This window comes from Terrapene carolina, unplaced genomic scaffold, assembly GCF_002925995.2.
Source record: "Terrapene carolina triunguis isolate 2854851 unplaced genomic scaffold, T_m_triunguis-2.0 Scaffold96, whole genome shotgun sequence".
NCBI lineage: Eukaryota > Metazoa > Chordata > Testudines > Emydidae > Terrapene > Terrapene triunguis.
In genome coordinates, this window is record NW_020664447.1 from 78027573 (window position 1) to 78049455 (window position 21883).

Below are 21883 nucleotides of genomic sequence, written 5' to 3' on the forward strand. Positions count from 1 at the left end.
TTTACAGCCCTGGCAATAGCAGATATCTCTGGATGAAATAGTATTTTGGTTCTATGCTTAGCATTTGGTAAGAAGCCAGGAAGACTTCTATAACCAGTACACATTTGTTAATCTCTTAATGCACTGGCATTGTTTGTTACTTAGGACCTCAGGTTTCATCACTCCTTCAGCGCCTTGGAGACACAACTTCCTGCCATTGGGAAAGCATCTTTCCAAATACCACTTGCTACTGCACTGTCAACATACAAGGGAGAAGGCTGAGCTGAGTTAAAATGCAACTTAGGTGGTGAAAAGTGAAGTGAGTTTGGTGGCTTCAACGAAGTCTCAATTAGAGGGAACATATCAACATTACAAAAATAGCACCCCATTTGTCATGATGCTATCTGACTAGGTGCATACGCAGAGCCCCTCATCACAGGATCTAAGCTTTGCTTTCCCAAAGCAAACAGAGCAAAAGAGAGTCAAACAAGCACACTAGATTTCTTCAGAGGGTGCTGGAGAGTGCATGTCTAGGTACTGAGAGAGAGGGAGGAGCTTCTCATCTTATCTTCTTTTCCTTAGGTTTGTTTGTTGATATTGTGGGAAGATGAGGTTAAATCAGCAAGTTCCAGAAGAGAGCTTTGGAGCAATTGCAGCGAAAGCGCAGGCCATGTCTATACGAACAGCTCTGCAGCGGTGCAACTGCACCATACCACTGAGCCGCTGCAGCGCATCTGGTGAAGACACTCTGTGCCGACAGAAGAAAGCTCACCCATCGGCATTAAAAACTCACCTCTGTGAGCGGCATAACCTATGTAGGTGGAAGAAGCTCTGTGCACGCGACCGTTTGTCAGTGTAACTTATTTTGCTCGGGGGGTGGAATATTCACACCCCTGAGTGACATATGTTTTGCTGACATAGGCTGTAGTGTAGACACAGCCTCACTTCTGTGTTCCCAATAATTTTACCTTTGAAGGTGGCAGTTTCATTGTTCACGGTACTACAGTACCAAGGGCCATATAAATACACAGGATGCAAATAGATGGTCTGTGAGCAAGAGACATTCTATTAAGCTTGGCCCAGATGCCATGGAGGACCATAAAGATGTTTTATAGTGCGTGAGTAGAGCACTGGGGTCATATGTTCTTCATGACTAGTGTTGCTAACAAGGTGAGCTGCTGCATTTTGGATCTTGGAGCTTATTACGGTCAGTGCATTCATTCCCAGGCATAGCAAGTTGCAGTAATCCAGCCTGGAAATCATGGAGGTGAGGATATTTGAGGATAGGTCATCATCAAGTGACAGCAGAGGTCCAGCCTTCTTGCCAGCCACAGAAGGCAGGCAGCATTTTTGGCAGCTGCTGCTATTTGAGCATCCAGAAGCAGGAAAACCCCAAAGCAGCAAACTTGGATAGTTGAGGGCAGACTCCCTTGGCAGCAGGATGCATGATGGTGGTGAACAGATCTTCAAAATATTTTCCTCTTCCCTCCAATTTATGCATGTTTAGCTTCAGCTCATTGCCTTTCACCTACTTGCTGGTCTTGGCCAGTCACCAGATGAGCGAGGGATAAGGGATTTGGTTGCAGATGAGACAATGCTCCCTGCACCATTGTCTGAGCGTGGCCTGAAAGCCAGGATTGATGGGATTTTCTGTATTAATTCCTGTTACAGAAGTGCTAGGTATTGTTGGGGGAGGGGGAGGTGTTTTAGGGTTTTATTAAAGAAACTCTCCATCTAAATTTCATTGGCTAAAAACAGAAAACTGAAGATTCTGGGCTTTCCTGTAAGGTGTATGAAGTTCGTTCCTTCAAACGTGAACATTTCTTCAGCTGTTGCCTTGTGTGAGGTTCATTTGCGAAAAAAAGGCTTCAGCTGGGAACAGTGTGCTAATGAGAAGAATGTCCCTAGACATCTTTGTAGTCTATGTACTTTTCACCTACTAATTACTGATCACTTTTCCGACCTCATAAAAGCACAGGCAAGCAGATAAAGCGCTCAGTGCCCTATGGCCTGCAGAAGACAGAAATAAGTCAGGCCAAGGGCATATTGAACAGGCAGCCACTTACCCAATCCATGGCCAGTCTCCTAGCAACAGGCCACAGCATTCAACAGAGCCCATCTGTTTACCAATATTTCCAATGAAATTGTCTCAGGGTTTAAACTGCCACCAGCTAATTTGTGGGTGGGAGAGAGTTAAAATTAAATTAGCAATTGATTTATGTTTGAAGGCCACTTGGATGCTGTTGAGTTGAATGCCTTTTGGGGTTTTAACCCTTTGGTGCCTACCTGGAACCAAAGGACTTTCTGGTGTAATTCAATAGGGCATTTTGCTTTAATGCCAGGGATACCAGCTCAAGATCTCAACAAGTTGAAAGGATTACAAAGGCCACGAAGTTGGGTCAAACTGTAGCCTGAAATTTAGATTTCGTAAAAACAAGATTTTACAAAAACCTCAGCACCAATAGAAATACTTGCATCTTTTGAATTTTTTTATTTTGGGGAAAGGATTTGTTTTTTAAACAAATGAACATTTCAGCACCCCGCTAAAATCAGAATGTGGAGACAAAAGCAATATTGGACTGGTTTATTTTAAATTGTTCAAACTTAGTGAGATGAAAAGAGCAAGCAGAACAGCATAAAGTGTAATAAGTAAAACTAGATTTAAAAAAAAAAATCTTTTCATTTCAAGAAATCTACTGATATTTTAAATAATTGCCAACTCTCTAACCGGACAGAATTTTAACCTAACATCTAAGAGAATTAGCAGTTGCACTCACTGCCATAGCGCCCCCTATTGTCAGAGCTTCTCATTGCAGGGGTTTCAGCCCTAGCTCTATGCCTTTGAGCATGATTCAGTGCTCCAGCTGAGAAGCATCTAGTTCAGATCCCTTACAGGGTAAGAGAAATTCAAACTAGCATCCAAAGTGTCTCAACAAATCAGCCCTTCCTCTGGGCTCTGTCTTCATTCCTTCTCCCCAACTCTGGTATTCAGCACTAACCCCGCAGTCCGAGTCTTCCTGAGGTGACTGTTCTCCTTCAGGTTTCAGAGTAGCAGCCGTGTTAGTCTGTATCCGCAAAAAGAACAGGAGTACTTGTGGCACCTTAGAGACTAACAAATTTATTAGAGCATAAAGAAGTGGGTTGTAGCCCACGAAAGCTTATGCTCTAATAAATTTGTTAGTCTCTAAGGTGCCACAAGTACTCCTGTTCTCCTTCAGCCTCTGGCTCCGGGCCCTTCACAGAAGTCCCTCTGCTTCCTGAACTCTACCCCTTTTAAGAGGCCTGGCTGTCCATGAAGTTATCACTTGACGTCTCCTAGTCCCACCCTCTCTGCCTGGGAAGCAATTAATTAGTTACAGCACAGGTATAATAGATGTGATTAACTGGCTCTTATCCCTTTCTGGCCCATAATGGGGTTTCAGCCCATCACTAAGAGATGGTCACAAAGAGAGCAACTATAAAACATTCCTTAAAGCAAAAAGTGAGGTTTAGAACAGAAGAAACCTAAACATGCCAGCACAGAAGAAAGTGAAAGGATATGAGGGCACAGGGCTGAATTCTCTGCTGGTTTAAATGGCCATACCATTGACGTCAATGAAACTGCACCAGTTTACACCAGCAGGGAATTTGGTCCTCAGTGTTCCCTGCAGGAGCCAGAGGAAAAGCAAGGCAGAAGGAGTGTTTCTCCATGCAAACTCACATGTCAGAGGAGCCGAGAAGCAAGAAGGAACAGAACAGCTGGTGGCTAGAAGCCCCTAGCAGCAGAAAACAGGGAGCAAGCAGTCTTCGCTTTAAATGCTTTTTCTGGAGCCCACTGTGTGCAAAACAGTCACCTACCTCTTACGGCGCTCGTTTGTTTATAAGCACAAAGATCGTAAACAAATGTTACAAACCACATCCATACAACAATGGCCAAAGCTGCTCCTTTTTGCTGTAAGCTCTCCTGCAGATATTATCCTTGTCCTACTCACCAATGGGTAGTCAAGACAACACCCTATAACAAGGATAGTGCATGCACTGGGGTCCACTGTATAGACACATACATAACCCTGCTGTAATGGGGGCCCACGCCTCTAGAGCATCCCCTCACAGCCCAGTGCAGTACAGCCATTGCATCTCTGCCTTAGTTTCCCCAAATGTGGCTTTTAATAACTCCACTGAAGCTTGTTTTTGAACAGCGCTCCTCCAGAGGTGTCTAGTTTATTCAGTCCCAAAAGCAGAACATCACATGGGTAGAGCTCTCCATCAGCACCTCCAGCTGGAGGGGGGAGGGGCTGAGTTAGCCTTGGTCCATCAACCCAGTTATGCACAAGGTCCCTTACCAGCAAGGCATTCATAACCTGGAACCCTCTTCTCAAGTCAGGGGCCTCTTGGCACTAGCTGGGGAGGATCCCTCCTCTTGGATCAAGGTCCCCCCGCCGGAGGCCGAACTGCAAGGACCCTTTCTCAGGACATCATATAATTCCTCTAATCTAGGACTTCTGCTGTTGCCTGGTGAAGCTCTTCATGGGAGCCAGGTTGGTCTGAGATTTAGCATTCTTAACCCCTTCCTTCTGGAAACTCTTCCCACCCAGGAGCATTCTCCCTGCCTTTCTTTTGCTGCTGCACTTCCCTCACTAGTTTTCTCCCCCTGAAGCTATCCCTCTAGGAGCTTTCTCTTCCTGTGCTCTGGGAACCATTCCTCTCCCCAGGAGCTTCTGTTCTCCAAGCTCCCCTATGCTGCGTGTAGCTTCACTTTTATCATGCCCAGGTGTTTCCCTGCCTAATTAACTGCTTCCCAGTAACTCAATGACTTAATTAGTCCCAGGTGAACCTGAGTTGCCTCATTCTCTCTTGTGGAGCCTGTCAGAGATAGGCTGGGCCCCTTATCCCTTCAGAGGGCCAGCTACCCTATGACACCTCCTTTGTGTTCCTCCATACTATCTTGCTCCTGTTGCTGCAAGAGCCTTCTCCTCGGCAGCTCCTGCTATGGGGAGCAGCCTTCCTGTCACTCTCCACCTCATGAGCACTTTGTCCTTGTTTGGACTTCTTTTCTTTACTCTCTCTCTGATGTGGTTTATTATTTAATTTTATAAATGATTTTAAAGTCCAGTTAGTATGAAAGTCATTTTACAAAATAAGACCCGATCCAACAACTGCAACAATGCAGGTGCACTCTCGCACTTCAAGAGGGCCCAATTGAAATCATGGGGGAACCAGATTCTGTCTGCTTGGATCCAGTTGCAGGGTCAGGACATAAAAGTCATATTGTATATTAACACCACCAGAAAAACCTACCTGAGAAAGGAGTTTGTTGTCATCCTCCAACAGTTTGACTTTTGTTTCAAGTTGCCTGATGTAGTTGGAAGATGAATCTTTAAAGGGAAGAAGAAAAAGAAATAAGATTAATCTCCCTGTGACACGGTTCTTTAAAATCAGTAATATAGTTTCACCATTAGACTCATTTTTCCTCTCACTGGAAGATAAGCTTAGAAAAGAGCTAAAGAACCATGCTCAGGGGTCACAGCTGGAGAGTCTAATGCATTAACAAAGAGGAGGAGACGGATACAGGAACATTTAAAACCTGAAGTACGCACATGGACGAACATACACACCCAAAGCATTCTACTGATAGGCTATTCTAAAAACACATGGAGTTCGGCAGAAATAATGGTAGGGCAACAGAGTATAGTAGTCTCACATAACATGGTAGTGTTCAATTTGGGGAGTTTAATAGACAGTTTAGCATTACAGTAAGATAGCACTAGGGGTTAGGATGACCTGGTGCCAAAGAGCTCTGTGGGTGGGTTGCTGCTGTGCAGAACATCTGCTTTTTGTTTTGGAACACACTTTGAAGCAACACATATTGCAAATTGCACACAGAGAAATTAAAGAGTGGGCAAAATAGTTGCGCCAGCTTCATCACAATGTAATTATTTGCAGGACATTCTTGCACACATTAATCTGTCTGTAACATTTCAAATTAGTCTGCAGTTTTAATCGCAGGGCATATAATCTGTCTGCGGTGAGTTTTGCAGCTTAAACAAGTGACTAACCTGAGCCAACTCTGTTCTGAGTGTCAAAAGTACTTTGTAAAATGGAGACGATAGAGCACTGGACTGGGACACAGGAGATCTAGGTTTTATTCCCACCATGGCCACTGGCCTGCTGGGTGACCTTGGGCAAGTCACTTCATCTCCTTGGGTCTCAGTTTCCCCATCTGTGAAATGGGGATAATGATACCCACCTCCTTTGTAAAGTGTGTTGAGATCTACGGAGGAAAAGCGCTATATGAGAGCGAGGTATTCGTATTTACTGTGAAATGGTGCAAAGCCACTATTCAACCACAATAGTTCACACTGGGCATGAATGAGAGAAGAACTGAGCACCATGCAACCACACCAATTTTTGTTGTGCTTTGGAGATACTGAGCACAGGCTCAGACCCACTATGGTCTAGCAAGATGCAGTTAGTAAGAGATTTTCATACATGATCTTCCAAGGCTCATTCCTATACAAGGCTGAACTGCCTCATCTCTCACTGACGTCACTGGATGTTGAAGTTGTCCAGCACCTACCAGGGGCACTCAGCACCTTGCAGAATTCTTGCCAGGCCATTCTTTACGCAGGTTTTGCAGATCTGCTAGCATGCAACTACAGCTAATATCTTAAGGTGCTTTGACTATTCATGAGAAAAACTGAAATATGCCAGACATGTGCCACACTGCACACAAAGGAGAGTGTAACAACTACTCAGACAAGACATATTATATTCAAGTACTGTATCTACTTACAGTACAAACTCCCCCGGATGACATGTATTGCTTTTGTTTAAAACTGTTTTGTATGAAACAAGTAAATCCAAATATTCCTCATAACAAAAACAGAGGATAAGAAAAGGCAATTTCAAATCACATATGTCCTCTGAACAGGTTAAATGGCCTTAGAATCCATACAATACCACTTTGAGATGCAGTGCTGTCAGAGTTCACAAACTAAACAGGCCAGGTTTGAACTTGGCTGGGAATGAACAACAGGGCTTGTCTACACTTACATTTTATAGCGCAGCAAGTCTGAGCTCTTTAAAGTGCTAGTGTAGACAGGCTCCGAGCACTCGGAGCTATTCCCCTCGTGGAGGTGGATTACCAGGAGCACTGGGAGAGCTCTCTCCCAGCACTTACGCGTGACCACACTCACACTTCCAAGCGCTGCCATGGGAGCGTTCCCGCGGCAGCGCTTTGAAGTTTCCAGCGTGTGTAGACATACCCTAAGAGCTGCTGTAAGAAGTGATTTGCATGGTCAATAGTTGGCAGTTTCCCCTCTGAGGCCTCAATTCAGCAAAGCAAACAGCTTAAGCAAGTGTTAAAGTTCCACTAAAGTCAGGGACACTTCAGCACATGCTTAAGTACTTTGCCGAATCAGGGGCCAAGGTCTGAATTAGTAATGTCCCTGTGGTCCACCACAGTGTTAGGGGCACTGTTTTGTTGTGACATCTTATGATCGTTAAAAAAAAAAAATCTTACAAATTTTGCCTTGAGAATATCAGGAAGCACTTGGCCAAATTCCAATTTTGCTTCCCTAAATTCAATCTGCAGTCCTGATTAGATACATTATTCTTCACTTTCTGCCATACATGGCTTCACAGAGTTTCTGTGCACTGTTAAATAAAAATTTAGTGCTAGAGGTGAATCTGTTTTAGCAGTGAGTGACGTGATCTATATACATACAATCCTGAATGTTTCCACTAGGTTTCAGACATTGAAAGTTGTGGAAAATGAGTGGTTTGGAAAAGCAGGATGCAATGCAAAACTCACTTTGCTGCTAAAGGACTACCTGTGATTACCTGCAGATCAGATATCACTAGACTGGACATATTTTGTACATCCTTTTGATAAATATGTAAGCTACTAGGATGAGAGGTAGTATATAATGCTATAGCAGTAGTTCTCAAACTTTTGTACTTTCACATAGCAAGCACCATTTAACACCATTATAAATGCTGGTTGCAAAGCGGGGCTTGGGGTGAAGGCTGACAGCTCGCAACCCTCCATAATATACTCGTGACCCCGAGGGGTCCCGACCCCCAGTTTGAGAACCCCTGCTATAGAGGCTCGATATATGCACAGCTGGCTCAGATGCTACAACCATAGTATTTAGCAGGGTTTTTGCCTAGTTTCCCTGTGCAGGGTGGACTCTGTGGGAGACAGCCCCCTCTAGACAGACTAGCATAAGAACAGCCATACTCGGTCAGACCAACGATCCATCTATCCCTGTATCCTGTCTTCCGACAATGGCTAATGCCAGGTGCCTCAGAGGGAATGAACAGAGCAGGTAATAATCAAGTGATCCATTGAGGCTAGGGACACCATCCTGGTCATCCTGGCTAATAGCCATTGACTGTCACATAATTATTTATTATTATTTGTATTATGCCTAGAAGCCCCAGTCATGGTCCAGGACCCCTTTGTGCTAAGAACTGTACAAAACACAGAGCAAAAAAGACAGTCCCTGCCCCAAACAGTTTATAACAACAGATTTTTGATCAAAGAACTGAATACTCCATGTCCACCATGGCCAGAGAAACTATGCTAGAAACCAGCTAGCAACACCCATGTTTAAACAGAGTTGTGGATATATACACCTGCATGGAGAGGGTCTAGGGTGACCAGAAGTTCCGATAAATTCGGGACTGTCCCAATATTCAGTTGTTTGTCCCGCGTCCCGACGGATGTATGGTCGGGACGCCATTTGTCCCGATATTTTGGCTCAGGGCTGGAGGAGTACACTGGTGAGCCCTTTTTTTATTTTTATTTTTTTGCGCTTGGGTCCTGCCCCCCCCCCACATGCGTCCCGATATTTTGTTCTTGTCATCTGGTCACCCTACTCAGAGGGTCCTCCATACGCGAGTTCTATTACTAGGCTTCCAGTCCAATGGATTTGTTCCATGGCAGGGACAGTTTTTGAATACAGATACTCATAGAAAGAAAGAGAAAGTATTATTATTTTTTTTAAAATGATGCCTATCACATGCCAATGTGTGCTTTCTAGACACATGCTTAGTAGGGCCGTGCAACCCTGTGGAAGTCAATGGGAACTGTGGGTGCTACCATCTTTAAAATTCAGTTCTAAGATTTACAAGGGCTCTAGTTCTCATCAGATGACACTCTGGAAAGTTGAGTCTGTGTTCAAATACAATAAATGAACCGATCTTTAAATTCTGCCCTCTGTAAGGGAACGCCAAATGACCGTAGTCAAATTAAACGTAAAAAAACAAACAAGAAAAAGAATCAGCTATTTTGTTGTCAGCAGTAAATATTGCATCTCTGGCACTGCATGAGAAACACTCATCAGTACTGTCAGCCTCTGCATTGCACTCTCAGAGATTAATCACCAACATCTTGTGAACATTCTTTATTCTAGGTGGGTACCAGCTGAGCAGTTAACATCCTGATTTCAATTTTAAAAGACTCCATAACTCTCAGACCTGCAGGCAGTGTCACTCAAGCATTAAGCAGCAAAACCTATGCTGATTTTTCCCCTCTTTTAGATCAAGAACCACATTCCCAGAATTTTTCTGCCTCCGACCTTCCCGTTATCAGTAAATTTTCCACCACCACCTCCCCCTCAAAAGCTTCATTTGAAAAAGGCATTGCAGACCCATCTGCTGAGCAGGAATGTTAATGGATCACACCCCCTAGCCAGAATCACTGTTAAAAATTAAACAAATCTGCCCCCTCCCCCGCATCTCCATATTAGCTATGTCTTCAAAATTTATGGAATGCTCTAACACTCAGTCCAAATGCACATTCTTCTCACTGGTTTTAGTGGCTCAACAGAACCCCAAACTTCATACCATATAAACCGCACAGTTTAGGTCAGATCCTCAGCTGGTGTGAAGTGGCACTGATTTCAATGGCCCTCCTATGATTTACAAGAGCTGAGGCTCTGGTGCCTTATTTTTTAGTTTAATCGCACAGATCTATTAATAGGCTCCGTACATGTAGAGTATGCTGAGGAGGACGAGAGGGAGTTGTAGGGGCTGGGAAGGAAAGTGTCTTGTGTGGTCAATGATGCTATAAGGCAGAGGTAGTCAATAGGTGGACTGCGGGCCAAATCTGGACTGACAGATGCTTTTGAACAGACCCTGAAATCTTTTTCTTTCTTTATCATCATTGTTGGTTTTTTTATAATTATTATTTTCTCTGGAGTCTGGACCTTGACTATACCTTGACCAAGAAATTGGACCTCGATAAAAAATACTGAACTACTCCTGATATAAGGACTGGTAAGCTGTTGGGTGTGCCATTAGGGAGGGCTTCCCAGCTAGAATGAAGCTCACTTCCTCTCTGGCTATTGCTAAATTAGCCCTTGCCCTTGAAGCTATCCCTGGAGTTCTTAAGCTGCTGTGTGAGGAAATGTTTGCCTTAGGACCCAGATCAGGTATCCGCCCATCCTGCTCTCCTTCATTATTATAACCACACCTCGCTCTTGCACAGCTCTTTTCATCGGTAGATTCAAAGCACTTCACAATCTCTAATGCATTCGCACAACACCCCACTGAGGTAGGGAAGTGCTATTACCCTTATATTACATATGTCACACTCTGTGCTATATAGTCATTGTGCTCAGTATATTTTTTAAGAGCAAGGTATAAACCTTTCCAGACAAGTGCAGTATAATACAAATTGGCTTTTTGGGGGGTTGCTTCCATTCCTGCCTATTTAAAATGGGAACACAAATGGACAGGGTCCCTGCACTGTTTGCCCGACTCTCTGAGCACATGCACCTTGGAGCAGGGGGATTATCACTGGCTAAAAGAGAAACTATTTGGGGGAGCCCTGCTGGGAGGTCATCCCTGGTTGGGTTATACTTATAACTGACAGCATGTCACTGAGTATCGGGGGCATGTAATAGGGAGGAGGTGTGGAGTGGAAGTGTTTGTCAGCGTGGTGAGGGCAGAAACAGGGGTATGTGAGTAAGTGCAATAGGGCATAAGGGGGGCAGCTAACAGAATGACATGATTCTTCTGTCAGCAGGCACTGGAAAACTGCATAAAAATGCTGAGTAAATTCTGCTGTTGTGACAGGTGCTTCACTGGGAATATATGGGAAGTGGAAGCAGCTTTGTAGAGAGAGAGAAAGAGCTAGGAAACAGGTTCTGAAGGGAGATCCAAGAGACAGCCATGCTCAGAGTGAAAGTTTAGGGTCAAGTCTATGTTACATTGTTTTTTGAATTCCCAGTAATCTCAAAGCCAGCACAGGGGTGAGTTTGGACACTAATTCAGGGTCTGTGCACTCTGTCGAGGAAGGGACAGGGACGCAGCCCATTCACAGGGAACAATCAGAAATAAAAACAATGCTAATGAAAACTGAGGAGGGCCGTGAAGATTATAACTAATCATGATTCATTTACTCAGTGCTAGCGCCCAAATTAAATTGTTTGTAGAGCTGTAAAATAAGTCCAATTTCTTTACTGAGCCTTTGAAATGCTAATTGGCGTAGTAGGTATCATCATCTCTGCTAGTGGCACCTGAATTACTCTCCAAAGTCATAAAGGAGCATTACTGTTATTACCCACCCTCATGAATATTTACTGATCTTTAAAAATATATATATATTCCATCTGGACTAGGGTGTAATTCAACTTAAATATAATCCATCTGAATAACTTCTCTCCACACAGACAAAACACTTAATACTTATTACAGCTAAATCAAGGAGAGACAAATCACTCTTCCTTGTTTTAACTAAATTGCCTTAGAGGAGTCGGGAATTGCCTAGCTACTGAAGAAGGCTTTTAACACACAAATTAGAAATTGTTTTACAATAAAAAATAAATCTCTGTGTGTCTGGAACACAGAACAATGTCACACACAGAGATGTTTGCAGACGCTAGGGCATTTCATTTCCCCATTAGAGATTTCAGAGGAAGCTGGATGATGGACAAATAAGATGAACCACGCATTTATTTTGACATTTGTAACCATCATGGTTTATTTCCCTGTACATCATTTCTCAAATCTGAGAGAATGTGGAACACAAGCTACAAGTTTAATATCAAGCACCATTTGTATAAGAAATCTTTAGAATGTTGTTTTACTTGTTTTACTTAAGTGAATTTAATCAAAATCCATACAATCCACTTTATAAGATCAGTCTGCCATGGAGACAGAGGAAAATATTAATGTAGCTATCTATGAGAACAGAAAGCAGTGGAACATCAGCTGAGAGCTGAAATGGTACAAATACATTGAATTACACATGATTTAATTTAGCAAAACCATATCAAATAACCACACAAACAGACAGAGTGATACTGCATAGTGGTAATAATTAGTTGGGATTTTTGTTATATTCTATGGGAGTTTGGACTGATTTCTCTGATGTGATATACAGCTTCCTAAGGGAAGAGGTGAAAGACCCAACACTTGGCTCAGAGCAAGCAGACCTAGTTGGGACTAAACTCTATGCAATGTTTTACAGGAAACAATCTTGCACGAGCAGAGAGATGGACTAGATGGGATGACGCAGGTTTTTTCCACTGTATTCTTTCTGTGTCATGTATATTTCAAATAGTGGGCCACATGTGATCCCCACTGTTGTGCTGTATAGAAGGTGGCAGATTAGGCTACAAATCTACTGCATGGTTTCCCCAAGCACCCCCTCCACTGTCTGCACTTGGTAGATGCTCCACAGATTTGGGGAGGGGAAGGAGGAGATTTACCCTCCATTGGGTTCTCTCCCTATGGGTCATTTTCACTCAGTGAAGCACAGGAGACTTAATCATGGCAAGATGCATCAACATTTCCTCCCTCAGTGTCCTGCAATGACTATTTTCCCCCACACAAAAAGCAGCTTCCCCCCCACCAGCACTGCCCCCAAACTCAAACCATAGGAAAGGAGAACACAGAAAGGAGTGCAAATTCTGACACAGTTTACTGTCTGCTGCCCTATTTTCCTTCCCTGTGCACAGATGCTGACATCTTCCTTTCCATTCCATTGCACACTGACCTTCCCATTAAACTGGCTATCATGCAAAGACCCTCAACCTGTACTAAATAAAACAATTTGCCAGCACTAGAGCTGCTTGTCAGTAGCTTTGTTATCAGACTTCTACTCCTCAGCACAATATATCAGACTCTCACGGCTCCACTGGTTTTATTTATTGACACTGACGATGAGGATGACAAGCAGGCTGAATTACGGGCCAGCAATTTGTCTTGTGACGAAGTTGATTTATCAAGACGGTGTGATTCTTTCACAGAGAAACCAGAAAACAGGTCAAACCAGCATCGTTTCTTATTTCTCTATGAAAATGAATCTCTGAGAGGAAATCAGGCAGACCTGTAACCTTCACTTTCCTCATGCAACCCCAAACCCCAGCTCCCCTTGCCTTATCCAGTGCTGGTGTGGGTAGGTATGTCTTCACTGCAGAGTTAATTTGGGTAATCCACACAAAGATTAGCTTAGCCCAGGTGTTAGCAACCACAGTGTAATGCCCTACCGGGTTGCTGCATTCTCATTGGTGTCACTGGGACTTCTGGAGGCATATCCCATGGTTCTTTGTGCTGCATGAAGCTGAGCCACTCTCTAATTCTTTCCCAGTGAACTGGCTGTCCTTCTCGGCACATGGTGGGAAACTGTGGGACGGCATTGGAGGATTATCACATTCAAGTGTTTTAGCCTGTGTCCTCACTGTGTAGTGGGCGGCTTACCAACCTGAATGAAAGAGGCACCTGAGCTCTGGGCCAACCAGCCTCGGTTGAAAGCAACACTAAACTCAGGTGAGGCAGCTTGTGTGTGTGGACGGGAGGAGGGTTGGAGCAACACTCAGGTAAGAACCCGAGTTAACCCTTCAGGGAAGTCAGACCTTGTGTGTTTTGGGGGAGGGGTGAAAAAGCTCTCGGACTGCAACTTCTATCTCCACCATCAAGTCTTTGAGGGTGTCAAGCTGGCCCCCTGTGCCAACCCAGAATCTGGTCCCCAACAGGAGCGTAGGACCGTAGAGTGAGGCCTGGCAATTTTGAGGCACACTGAGATTAATGTAAAGCTCAGTTATTTAATTTAAAAAAGATCAGACAACCATTTTGTCTTGAATCTCAGGAACATCACATATCAGACAAGCTGCCAATTGCACATGGAAACAAGCTCACACTGCTGCAAAGGATTGCTTAAGCAGGACAGTGCATGTGCTACTGGAGCTACTTAATTAATGTTTCCAAGTGAGTCTCTAAATACTGGTTCTGAAGTTTTACAAGACTGCACATTCCTGCCTCGGTTCCAGTTCATTAGACCTGTCTAAAAACTTAGCAGCCTCAAGTCAGTCTGTACGAGTCTGATAAGGCCTCCCTTGTGCTTTTACCCTCACTGCTGTAGCTTCCAGAAATGACATCTTCTTCAAGCATAGCAAAATATCTTCCCCACTATGACTGTCAACAGGAGCTCAAGAGCTTCTGATAGCTTATCAGGCTTTCATTAGAAAGAGACTGATAGGAGGCTCATCCCTTTAAAAAGTAGCTTCTGAATTTTCTTTCTTGGTAGGGTGATCTTTCTATTACAATCCTAAATTTCTCTCTTCCTAGGGCAACCTTTGTTACTATTCAATGCAAATCACTTGTGGCAAAGTGTGTATAACTCAGTTACTCCACAGGTCCTATTTAATGGGCCAAGGTAAATAAAGAGAACTGAAGGAGGGGAAAAAAGAGCAGAGGTATTCATAAAATCTTACTAAATGCTGATGGTGATGTATAGCCAGAGCGCACCATTATTTATCCAGTTATTTTCCAGATTGCACTACTGCACTTAGCATAATGCAATCTATTTTCCTAGCACTAGGATTGTGCTCAGGGCCAGGGCCGCCGAGTGCGGGATTGGGCCCCGGTCAAAAAAAATTTTCGGGCCCCCCAGCAAGGGCGGACCGGCTAAACAGGGCCGACGAGGGGCGGGGGGGGAAGCCGGGCCCCGGGCCCCCTTCCGGACCACTGGGCCCCGGTATTTGTACTGGCTTCCCCCCCTCTTGTCGTCCCTGCTCAGGGCAGTGCACTTGGTCCAGAGGAATGACACTGTCACTGTCCCATCATCCCCAAAGCATCAGCAGCGTATCATCCTGGTGCTGCATTTTCCTTCTTCTGAAAGAGAGGATTGGCAGCATCTTTTTTTACAGTGCTCTTACTACCTAAGGTAATCAGCAAATGACAGACTGTTCCACTAATATTCCTCAAGGTGGACAGGTAGTAGGTATAGCAAAGTTTGTTATGAAGCAGTTACCAGGGGATGAATCCAGTATGAGTTACTTAAAGGTTTTCCAATATATGAAATTAGCCACTGGTCTGTTGCCCGGAAAGCCATATAATGCACATAATTCCTCCTGTATCTGCCCCCCACCATCTCTACAACAGGTTACGCTCGACCATTAAGGGAAAGGCAGGAGAAGATGCAATTTAGGAGGGATTAATCCAACTAGGCATGACATGAAGTCTACAACCAGGACACAAAGCAATCTTCACGGATAAAACCATTAAGACAGATCCTTAATGTTATTTAACAGTAGTTTTTGATGTCGCTTACCTTGATATTGACACAGATTTGTTCCAGGATATTATTTTTCTTTGTCAAGATGCACTTGGTATCCATATCTCTGAACACGAGCAGGGGAGAGTATTTTGCTTCCCACATCCTTATCTACCCATAGAAGAAATGCCCTGGTGGGCCTGAAACTATTTAGAATGGTCTTCCAATGACTGCCATTATCCACAAGGGAGAATAGCACAGCCATGAACTATTAAGCACCAGAAAAACAGACTCTCCATTGTTCTTCCAGGTTTCCAGAGGGTATGATGGGGAAGGAACATGATTATTTTCCTTCCCACTATATTTTTCATACCCACACAGATCTAATGCTTCAAAGAGACTTTGAAGGCACTCATCATAAGCAAAGGCCTCATGTTCGGCCTTATGGACTATGCTTTAAATCCTGACTTCTGGTGATGTCCTGAGAAGAAATGGGGATGATTTTTCAAGAGGCCCAGCCTTGGGCATTTTTAACAAGTAAACTTTCAAAAAGAGAAGTCCATAGAATACGTAACTCAAGGGACGGATTAAAATAAAAGTACAGAAGTAATATTAATTCCCAGTACATATGGGACCAGAGCCTAGGGTTGCCAACTTTCTAATTGCTGAAAACCGAACACCCTTGCCCCGCCCCTGTGCCCCGCCGGCCCCATCCCCGCTCACTCCTCTCTCTTCCTCGCTCACTCTCCACCACCCCCGTCACTCACTCTCTCGGGACTCACCTGCTGCCTGCAGAGCCAGGTTGGGAGGAGCTGACGTGGAGGCTGCCCAATCGGGACACGGCGGGGGTCAGCCCCCGGGGTAAGGGGCCAGAGTGAGGAGGGGTCAGTCCCCATAGCGAGGGACCAGGGCAACTGGGGCACAGCAGGGCAGAAGTGGGGGAGGACAGGATCCGCGGCCCCCCAAATACCCAGGCAGCGGCACCTAGCTCTTGTATCCCGGTCTGGAAGCCACCCACTCGTCTCTGTCAGGCATCAGCAGCTGAGCAGAGAGCAGCTCCTCAGTATGGCTCCAGCCGCAGCTGCTGCTCTTCCCACCCATCCCCCCAGTGGCAGAGGCCAGTTACTGCGGCCAACCGGACTTTTAACATCCAGTCTGACTGATGCTGCCAAGTTCCCTTTTCAACCAGATGTTCTGGTCAAAAACCGGACACCTGGCAACCCGAGAGCCCAAGTTTGTGTAAACTGGTATCAACTTCAATGGAACAATACTGATTGACGCCAACTGAAGAGCTGTTCTACCACTTGTACTAAAAAGTGAACTTTAATAGGCAGCAGGTCAACACAGGATAAAAATCACATATCATAATGGCATAATGTTTGCCCTATCTACACAATAATTTTGTATAGACCCCAGAAAGATTTTGTATTATTTTTATTATTACTATTTTATACTTCATAGAATATCGGGGTTGGAAGGGACCTCAGGAGGTCATCTAGTCCAACCGCCTGCTCAAAGCAGGACCAACCCCCAACTAAATCATCCCAGCCAGGGCTTTGTCAAGCCTGACCTTAAAAACCTCTAAGGAAGGAAATTCCACCACCTCCCTAGGTAACCCATTGCAGTGCTTCACCACTCTCCTAGTGAAAAAGTTTTCCCTAATATCCAACCTAAACTCCCCCACTGCAACTTGAGACCATTGCTCCTTGTTCTGTCATCTGGTACCACTGAGAACAGTCTAGATCCATCCTCTTTGGAATCCTCTTTCAGGTAGTTGAAAGCAGCTATCAAATCCCCCCTCATTCTTCTCTTCTGCAGACTAAACAATCCCAGTTCCCTCAGCCATTCCTCATAAGTCATGTGTTCCAGCCCCCTAATCATTTTTGTTGCTCTCCGCTGGACTCTTTCCAATTTTTCCACATCCTTCTTGTAGTGTGGGGCCCAAAACTGGACACAGTGCTCCAGATGAGGCCTCACCAATCTTGAATAGAGGGGAACGATCACGTCCCTCGATCTGCTGGCAATGCCCCTACTTATACAGCCCAAAATGCCGTTAGCCTTCTTGGCAACAAGGGCACACTGTCGACTCATATCCAGCTTCTCATCCACTGTAACCCTTAGGTCCTTTTCTGCAGAACTGCTGCCTAGCCATTCAGTCCCTAGTCTGTAACAGTGCATGGAATTCTTCCGTCCTAAGTGCAGGACTCTGCATTTATCCTTGTTGAACCTCATCAACCTCATCAGGTTTCTTTTGGCCCAATCCTCTAATTTGTCTAGGTCCCTCTGTATCCTATCCCTATCCTCCACCGTATCTACCACTCCTCCCAGTTTAGTATCATGTCAACTAGATTTGCAGAAGACCGGATTGGCCTGTCAGTACCAAGGTTATCTTAGAAATATCTAAGAGTTTGCAATGTCCGGGCCAAGCTCATGCAGTTTTTTTTCCCCAGCAGAGCTCAGAATCAGCACTTTTCCTGTGTGTTAAATTGTTGATTGCTGTTTAATTTGAATAAGGAAAATAAGATGATGCAACAGCTGGCAGAATGAAAGAGGAATTTAAAACTTTGTAATAGCTCCATAGGCGGTGGGTGAGGCTAGTCCCCTGGCCTATTATACCCGCCGCCCATGAATAGCTGGGATTCCATGTTATTATAAACCTACAAGAAAAAGACTGAAGAGTGAAAATGAGTAAAGATGGCAAATTGGAGGCTTTGATCAACATATCCCCACCTGCAGGGCTCTGCCCCTGAGTCAGATCTTGCATTCAGCAGTACAGGCATCTCCCGGATCTCCAAATTGACCACGGAGTGAAGAAATAGTTCACTGATCAACACAGAAGCAATGAATTAGGTACCAACATAATCGTCCTTATCCTGTACCTTCGTGCTATCATACAGATGGAGGAGTGTTCATCTACTGTCATACAGCCTGAGAGGTACCTTCTCCGGGTATCTAATTTTAGATACGCCGAATTAAATCCCCTGCTTTCAATAGCTTTATGTATCATGCTACTTTTCATTGGCATGATTAACACTTATTACACAACAAGGAGCCTGAGACCCTTCATTTCACAATATGATACAAAGGGCCAGATGGGCCAGATGTTCTACTGGCTTCAGTTTCATCAACAGGGAAGGACACAGGTGAACAGAAAGTTCTGTCAGCAGCTTGCATTCAAGGAGCAGCGCTGCAAGTCACTCAGAGACTAATGGGATTCGGCAGCTTTAATGATTAGGAAAAGGTTAAAATGACCTGCTGGGCACCCTCAGCTATTTAAGCCTCTTTTCCTTCCTCATGCTGCTTTAATCTTGGTAACATGGTCACGTGACCCAACAGAAAACTGAAGCCGATTAGTGGCTTTCCACTGGCTAGAAACAGGTCAAAACATTGGATACGGTGTGAATACTTCAGGAAGAGGATAGTGCCAGGCTTTGTGCCCTCTTGGTGAGCACATCTGGCTGTACATTGCAGCCACTTCTAGAAATCACCACAAATGGATTCCCAGAGGGAAAATCCTACAAAAGGACAAACTTTCTCCTCATTTTTACCTAAGTAAATCCAGTCCCCATTTCCCCACATTCTCCCCATCAAAATCCCTCTCACCACAGACTTTCCATTCTTTAACAACCCAAACTATCAGTATCTTTTGTCATGGTCTCCATCATTCCAGACAAGGACAGAATAGGATTCCCTTTGTATTGAGTCTACCTGCTGCAGACAACAGATCCAATTACTAGATAAAATTTGAAAAATAAACTATACAGAAAATTTGAAGCGTCAGTTATTGGTCATTGGGGGTAACATGCAGCGTATAGGGAGATGTTAGTATTTTGGTGTTGGGCAGCACACATAATATATACAGACTGCAATGTCCCCAATGGGGGGGGGGGGTAAACGGTGGGCGGGATCAAGATACAGCCGACAAGCGGTGAGAGTCCATCACTCATACAGAAAGTAGAGACAGTCATGGGTATAAGTAAGTGGGCTGGGTAATGGGGATGGGGTGACCCTCACTTGGTGGGATTCAGTTAGGTTTGGTGGGTTCAGGGCTCAGGGGATAAAGTCCAGCGGGGGGGGGTTATAGGTCTCTTCCCCCTTGTGGGTGCACAAGGTCTCCCTGGCTCACTCCCGGTATTGGCGGTGGCCGGTGATGTGCTCTGTGTAGATGTCCCGAGACCAACGAATAGTGTCCGAGACCATTAGGCGTCTCATGAGCCGCGCGTAATGACGGCCTACCCCACAGGTCCTCAGCACGTTCGTTACATGGGTCCCAGGCACCCAGGGCCCCAACGAGCAGAGCGTCGGTGTGCACCTCGTAGCCCTTTGTCCGCAGGGTGTCAGCCAGGGGGGCGTACTTTTCGAGCTTGCGGGCTCGGGCTTCACGGAAGGCCGGGGTCCTGTTCTCGAATGGAATCGTTACATCGACCAGGATGATCTTTTTTCCAACCTTGTCCGTGACGACGATGTCTGGGCGCAGCGGGCTGTCGGTGCTGGGGACGGTGCAGTTGACGGTGACCTCTCCCAGGCGCGGGTCGATGGCCTTCACTAGGCGATCCTGGACGGCGTTGTGGCGCAGCTGCCAGGCTCTGGCATGGGGTTTGCAGCAGCATAGGACGTGGGGCAGGGTTTCGGCGACGTACCTGCACTTCCTGCAGCGTTTGTCCCGGTTCCCGTGGCGGTTGGCTCCGTTGAGGGGGACGCAATTCAGCCGGGCGCGGTGTATGAACCGCCAGTCGGCGAACCGGGTGAAGCTGCCCGTGGGGAGGAAGTGGTTGCTGGAGTCCCACTTGCTGGTCACCTCGAAGGCCTTACCCTGGTCCAGTTTTTTCTTCAGGGTGTCCACGTAGAGCGCGTGGACGGCGGCCTTCAGGGATCTCTCCAGCACGCCTCTGGCTCCGGGGGTGACGATGGTGTTGTCCTCCATTCCGATCCGCGGTATCAGGACTCCCAACTCCTGCCGTTCCTCGCTCCATTCCCAGTGGCAGCCCAGTCGCTTCCCCAGTCGGCGCGTGGCGTTGCAGGCGCGGGACCACAGTGAGGCGAGATCGATCCTGATACACTCCTCTGGGAATCCAGAACTAGAGACCTACTCCTTCAGCTCAGAAAACACAGACCTCTTCCTCTTGAGTAAAGGAGCACTCCCTTGGCTAGTACTACTAGCCTCTTATCCTCCGTGTGGGCCAGCTACTAAAGGATGTCTTCTTTGTACATGCACACAGCCAGTGCATTACACCTGTAGCCCTGTGTCAAGTTGGATCTAAAATTCCATGCCAATGCCTCTGGATTCTGCATTTTCCTGGTGTATGCAGCAGGACCTGCACTAGCTTCATTTAAATTACAGAAACTGAGCTTTTTAATTAACTGAATATGAAACTGAACAATATACTGCATACAGCAGCCCTGTGTAACTGATTATGATACAAGGTTCAGGTTACTTTAAAATGTCTATCATCTTTGGTTTTTATTCTATCTCAAATTTTTATACTGACAACGTATAACTGCACTGTACTTTTCAGAAGGAAGCTGGAGGGTCTGACAGTTAGATAAAGGATTGTTGGGGCTTTGGGCACCTGGAAAGAAATGGAACACAGTGTAGGATTGTGGGATAAGCACACTAGTTGGATGTTTCCAATAAAACAATCATGTATATAATGTAGTTATTTAAATAAACAGCATTAGGTTTCAGAGTTATCACCCCATTCCTATGAGTAAGGAAGTTCACACTTACCTATGTGTTCGTTTCAGGCTGTCTTAGGACTTAGGAAGAGAACACTGCATTGGTTACCCTCCATTCAATTTTTAAAGTTATCTTCACAACCATACGGTCTAGAAACTATATGGATACGTACATATACATATCTATGACGACAACCTAGATTCTGTACACCTGAAAAAGAGCTCTGTGGAGCTCAAAAGCTTGTCTCTTTCACCTCCCACAAAAATAACCTTGCTTAGCTGTAGAATGTTCCAAAACAATAAAAAAGAAGCTGCAAACAGTGAGTGTCTGATCATACACCACTGAAACCCCTAGGATTTTTAACATTGACTTAAATGAGAGCAGGATCAGACCCTGAGTGTTTCCTCCCTCTGCTCAAGAAGAATGAGCTTGGAGCCACTACAGCCCATAGACAGCACGCTGCCATTCAGTGCCCTACCCCTTCCCATTCTGTCCTAGTTAACTGCTATAAACAGTGATTTCTTCCTGGATTGACTAATATTCCAGATGAGCAGGCATTTTAGTGCTTTCTGTCCAGGAGACCAGGGCCGGCTCCAGGCACCAGCCTGGCAAGCAGGTGCTTGGGGCGGCCGCTTCGGAGAGGGGCGGCACGTCCAACTATTCGGCGGCTATTCGGCGAACAGTCCCTCACTGCCGCTCGGAGCGAAGGACCTCCCGCCGAATTGCCGCCGCAGATCGCA

General features: G+C 45.3%; 1 protein-coding gene across 2 annotated transcripts in view; it reads right to left on the reverse strand.

Moving 5' to 3' along the window:
• CCDC85C (coiled-coil domain containing 85C) overlaps positions 1-21883 on the reverse strand; it is a 160610-nt gene that overhangs the window by 62010 nt on the left and 76717 nt on the right. For both annotated transcript variants that reach the window (XM_026651524.1, XM_026651523.1), the window contains exon 2: positions 5257-5333. In XM_026651524.1, coding sequence (XP_026507309.1) covers positions 5257-5333 — 77 coding nt within the window. The remainder of the gene's footprint in view (positions 1-5256; positions 5334-21883) is intronic.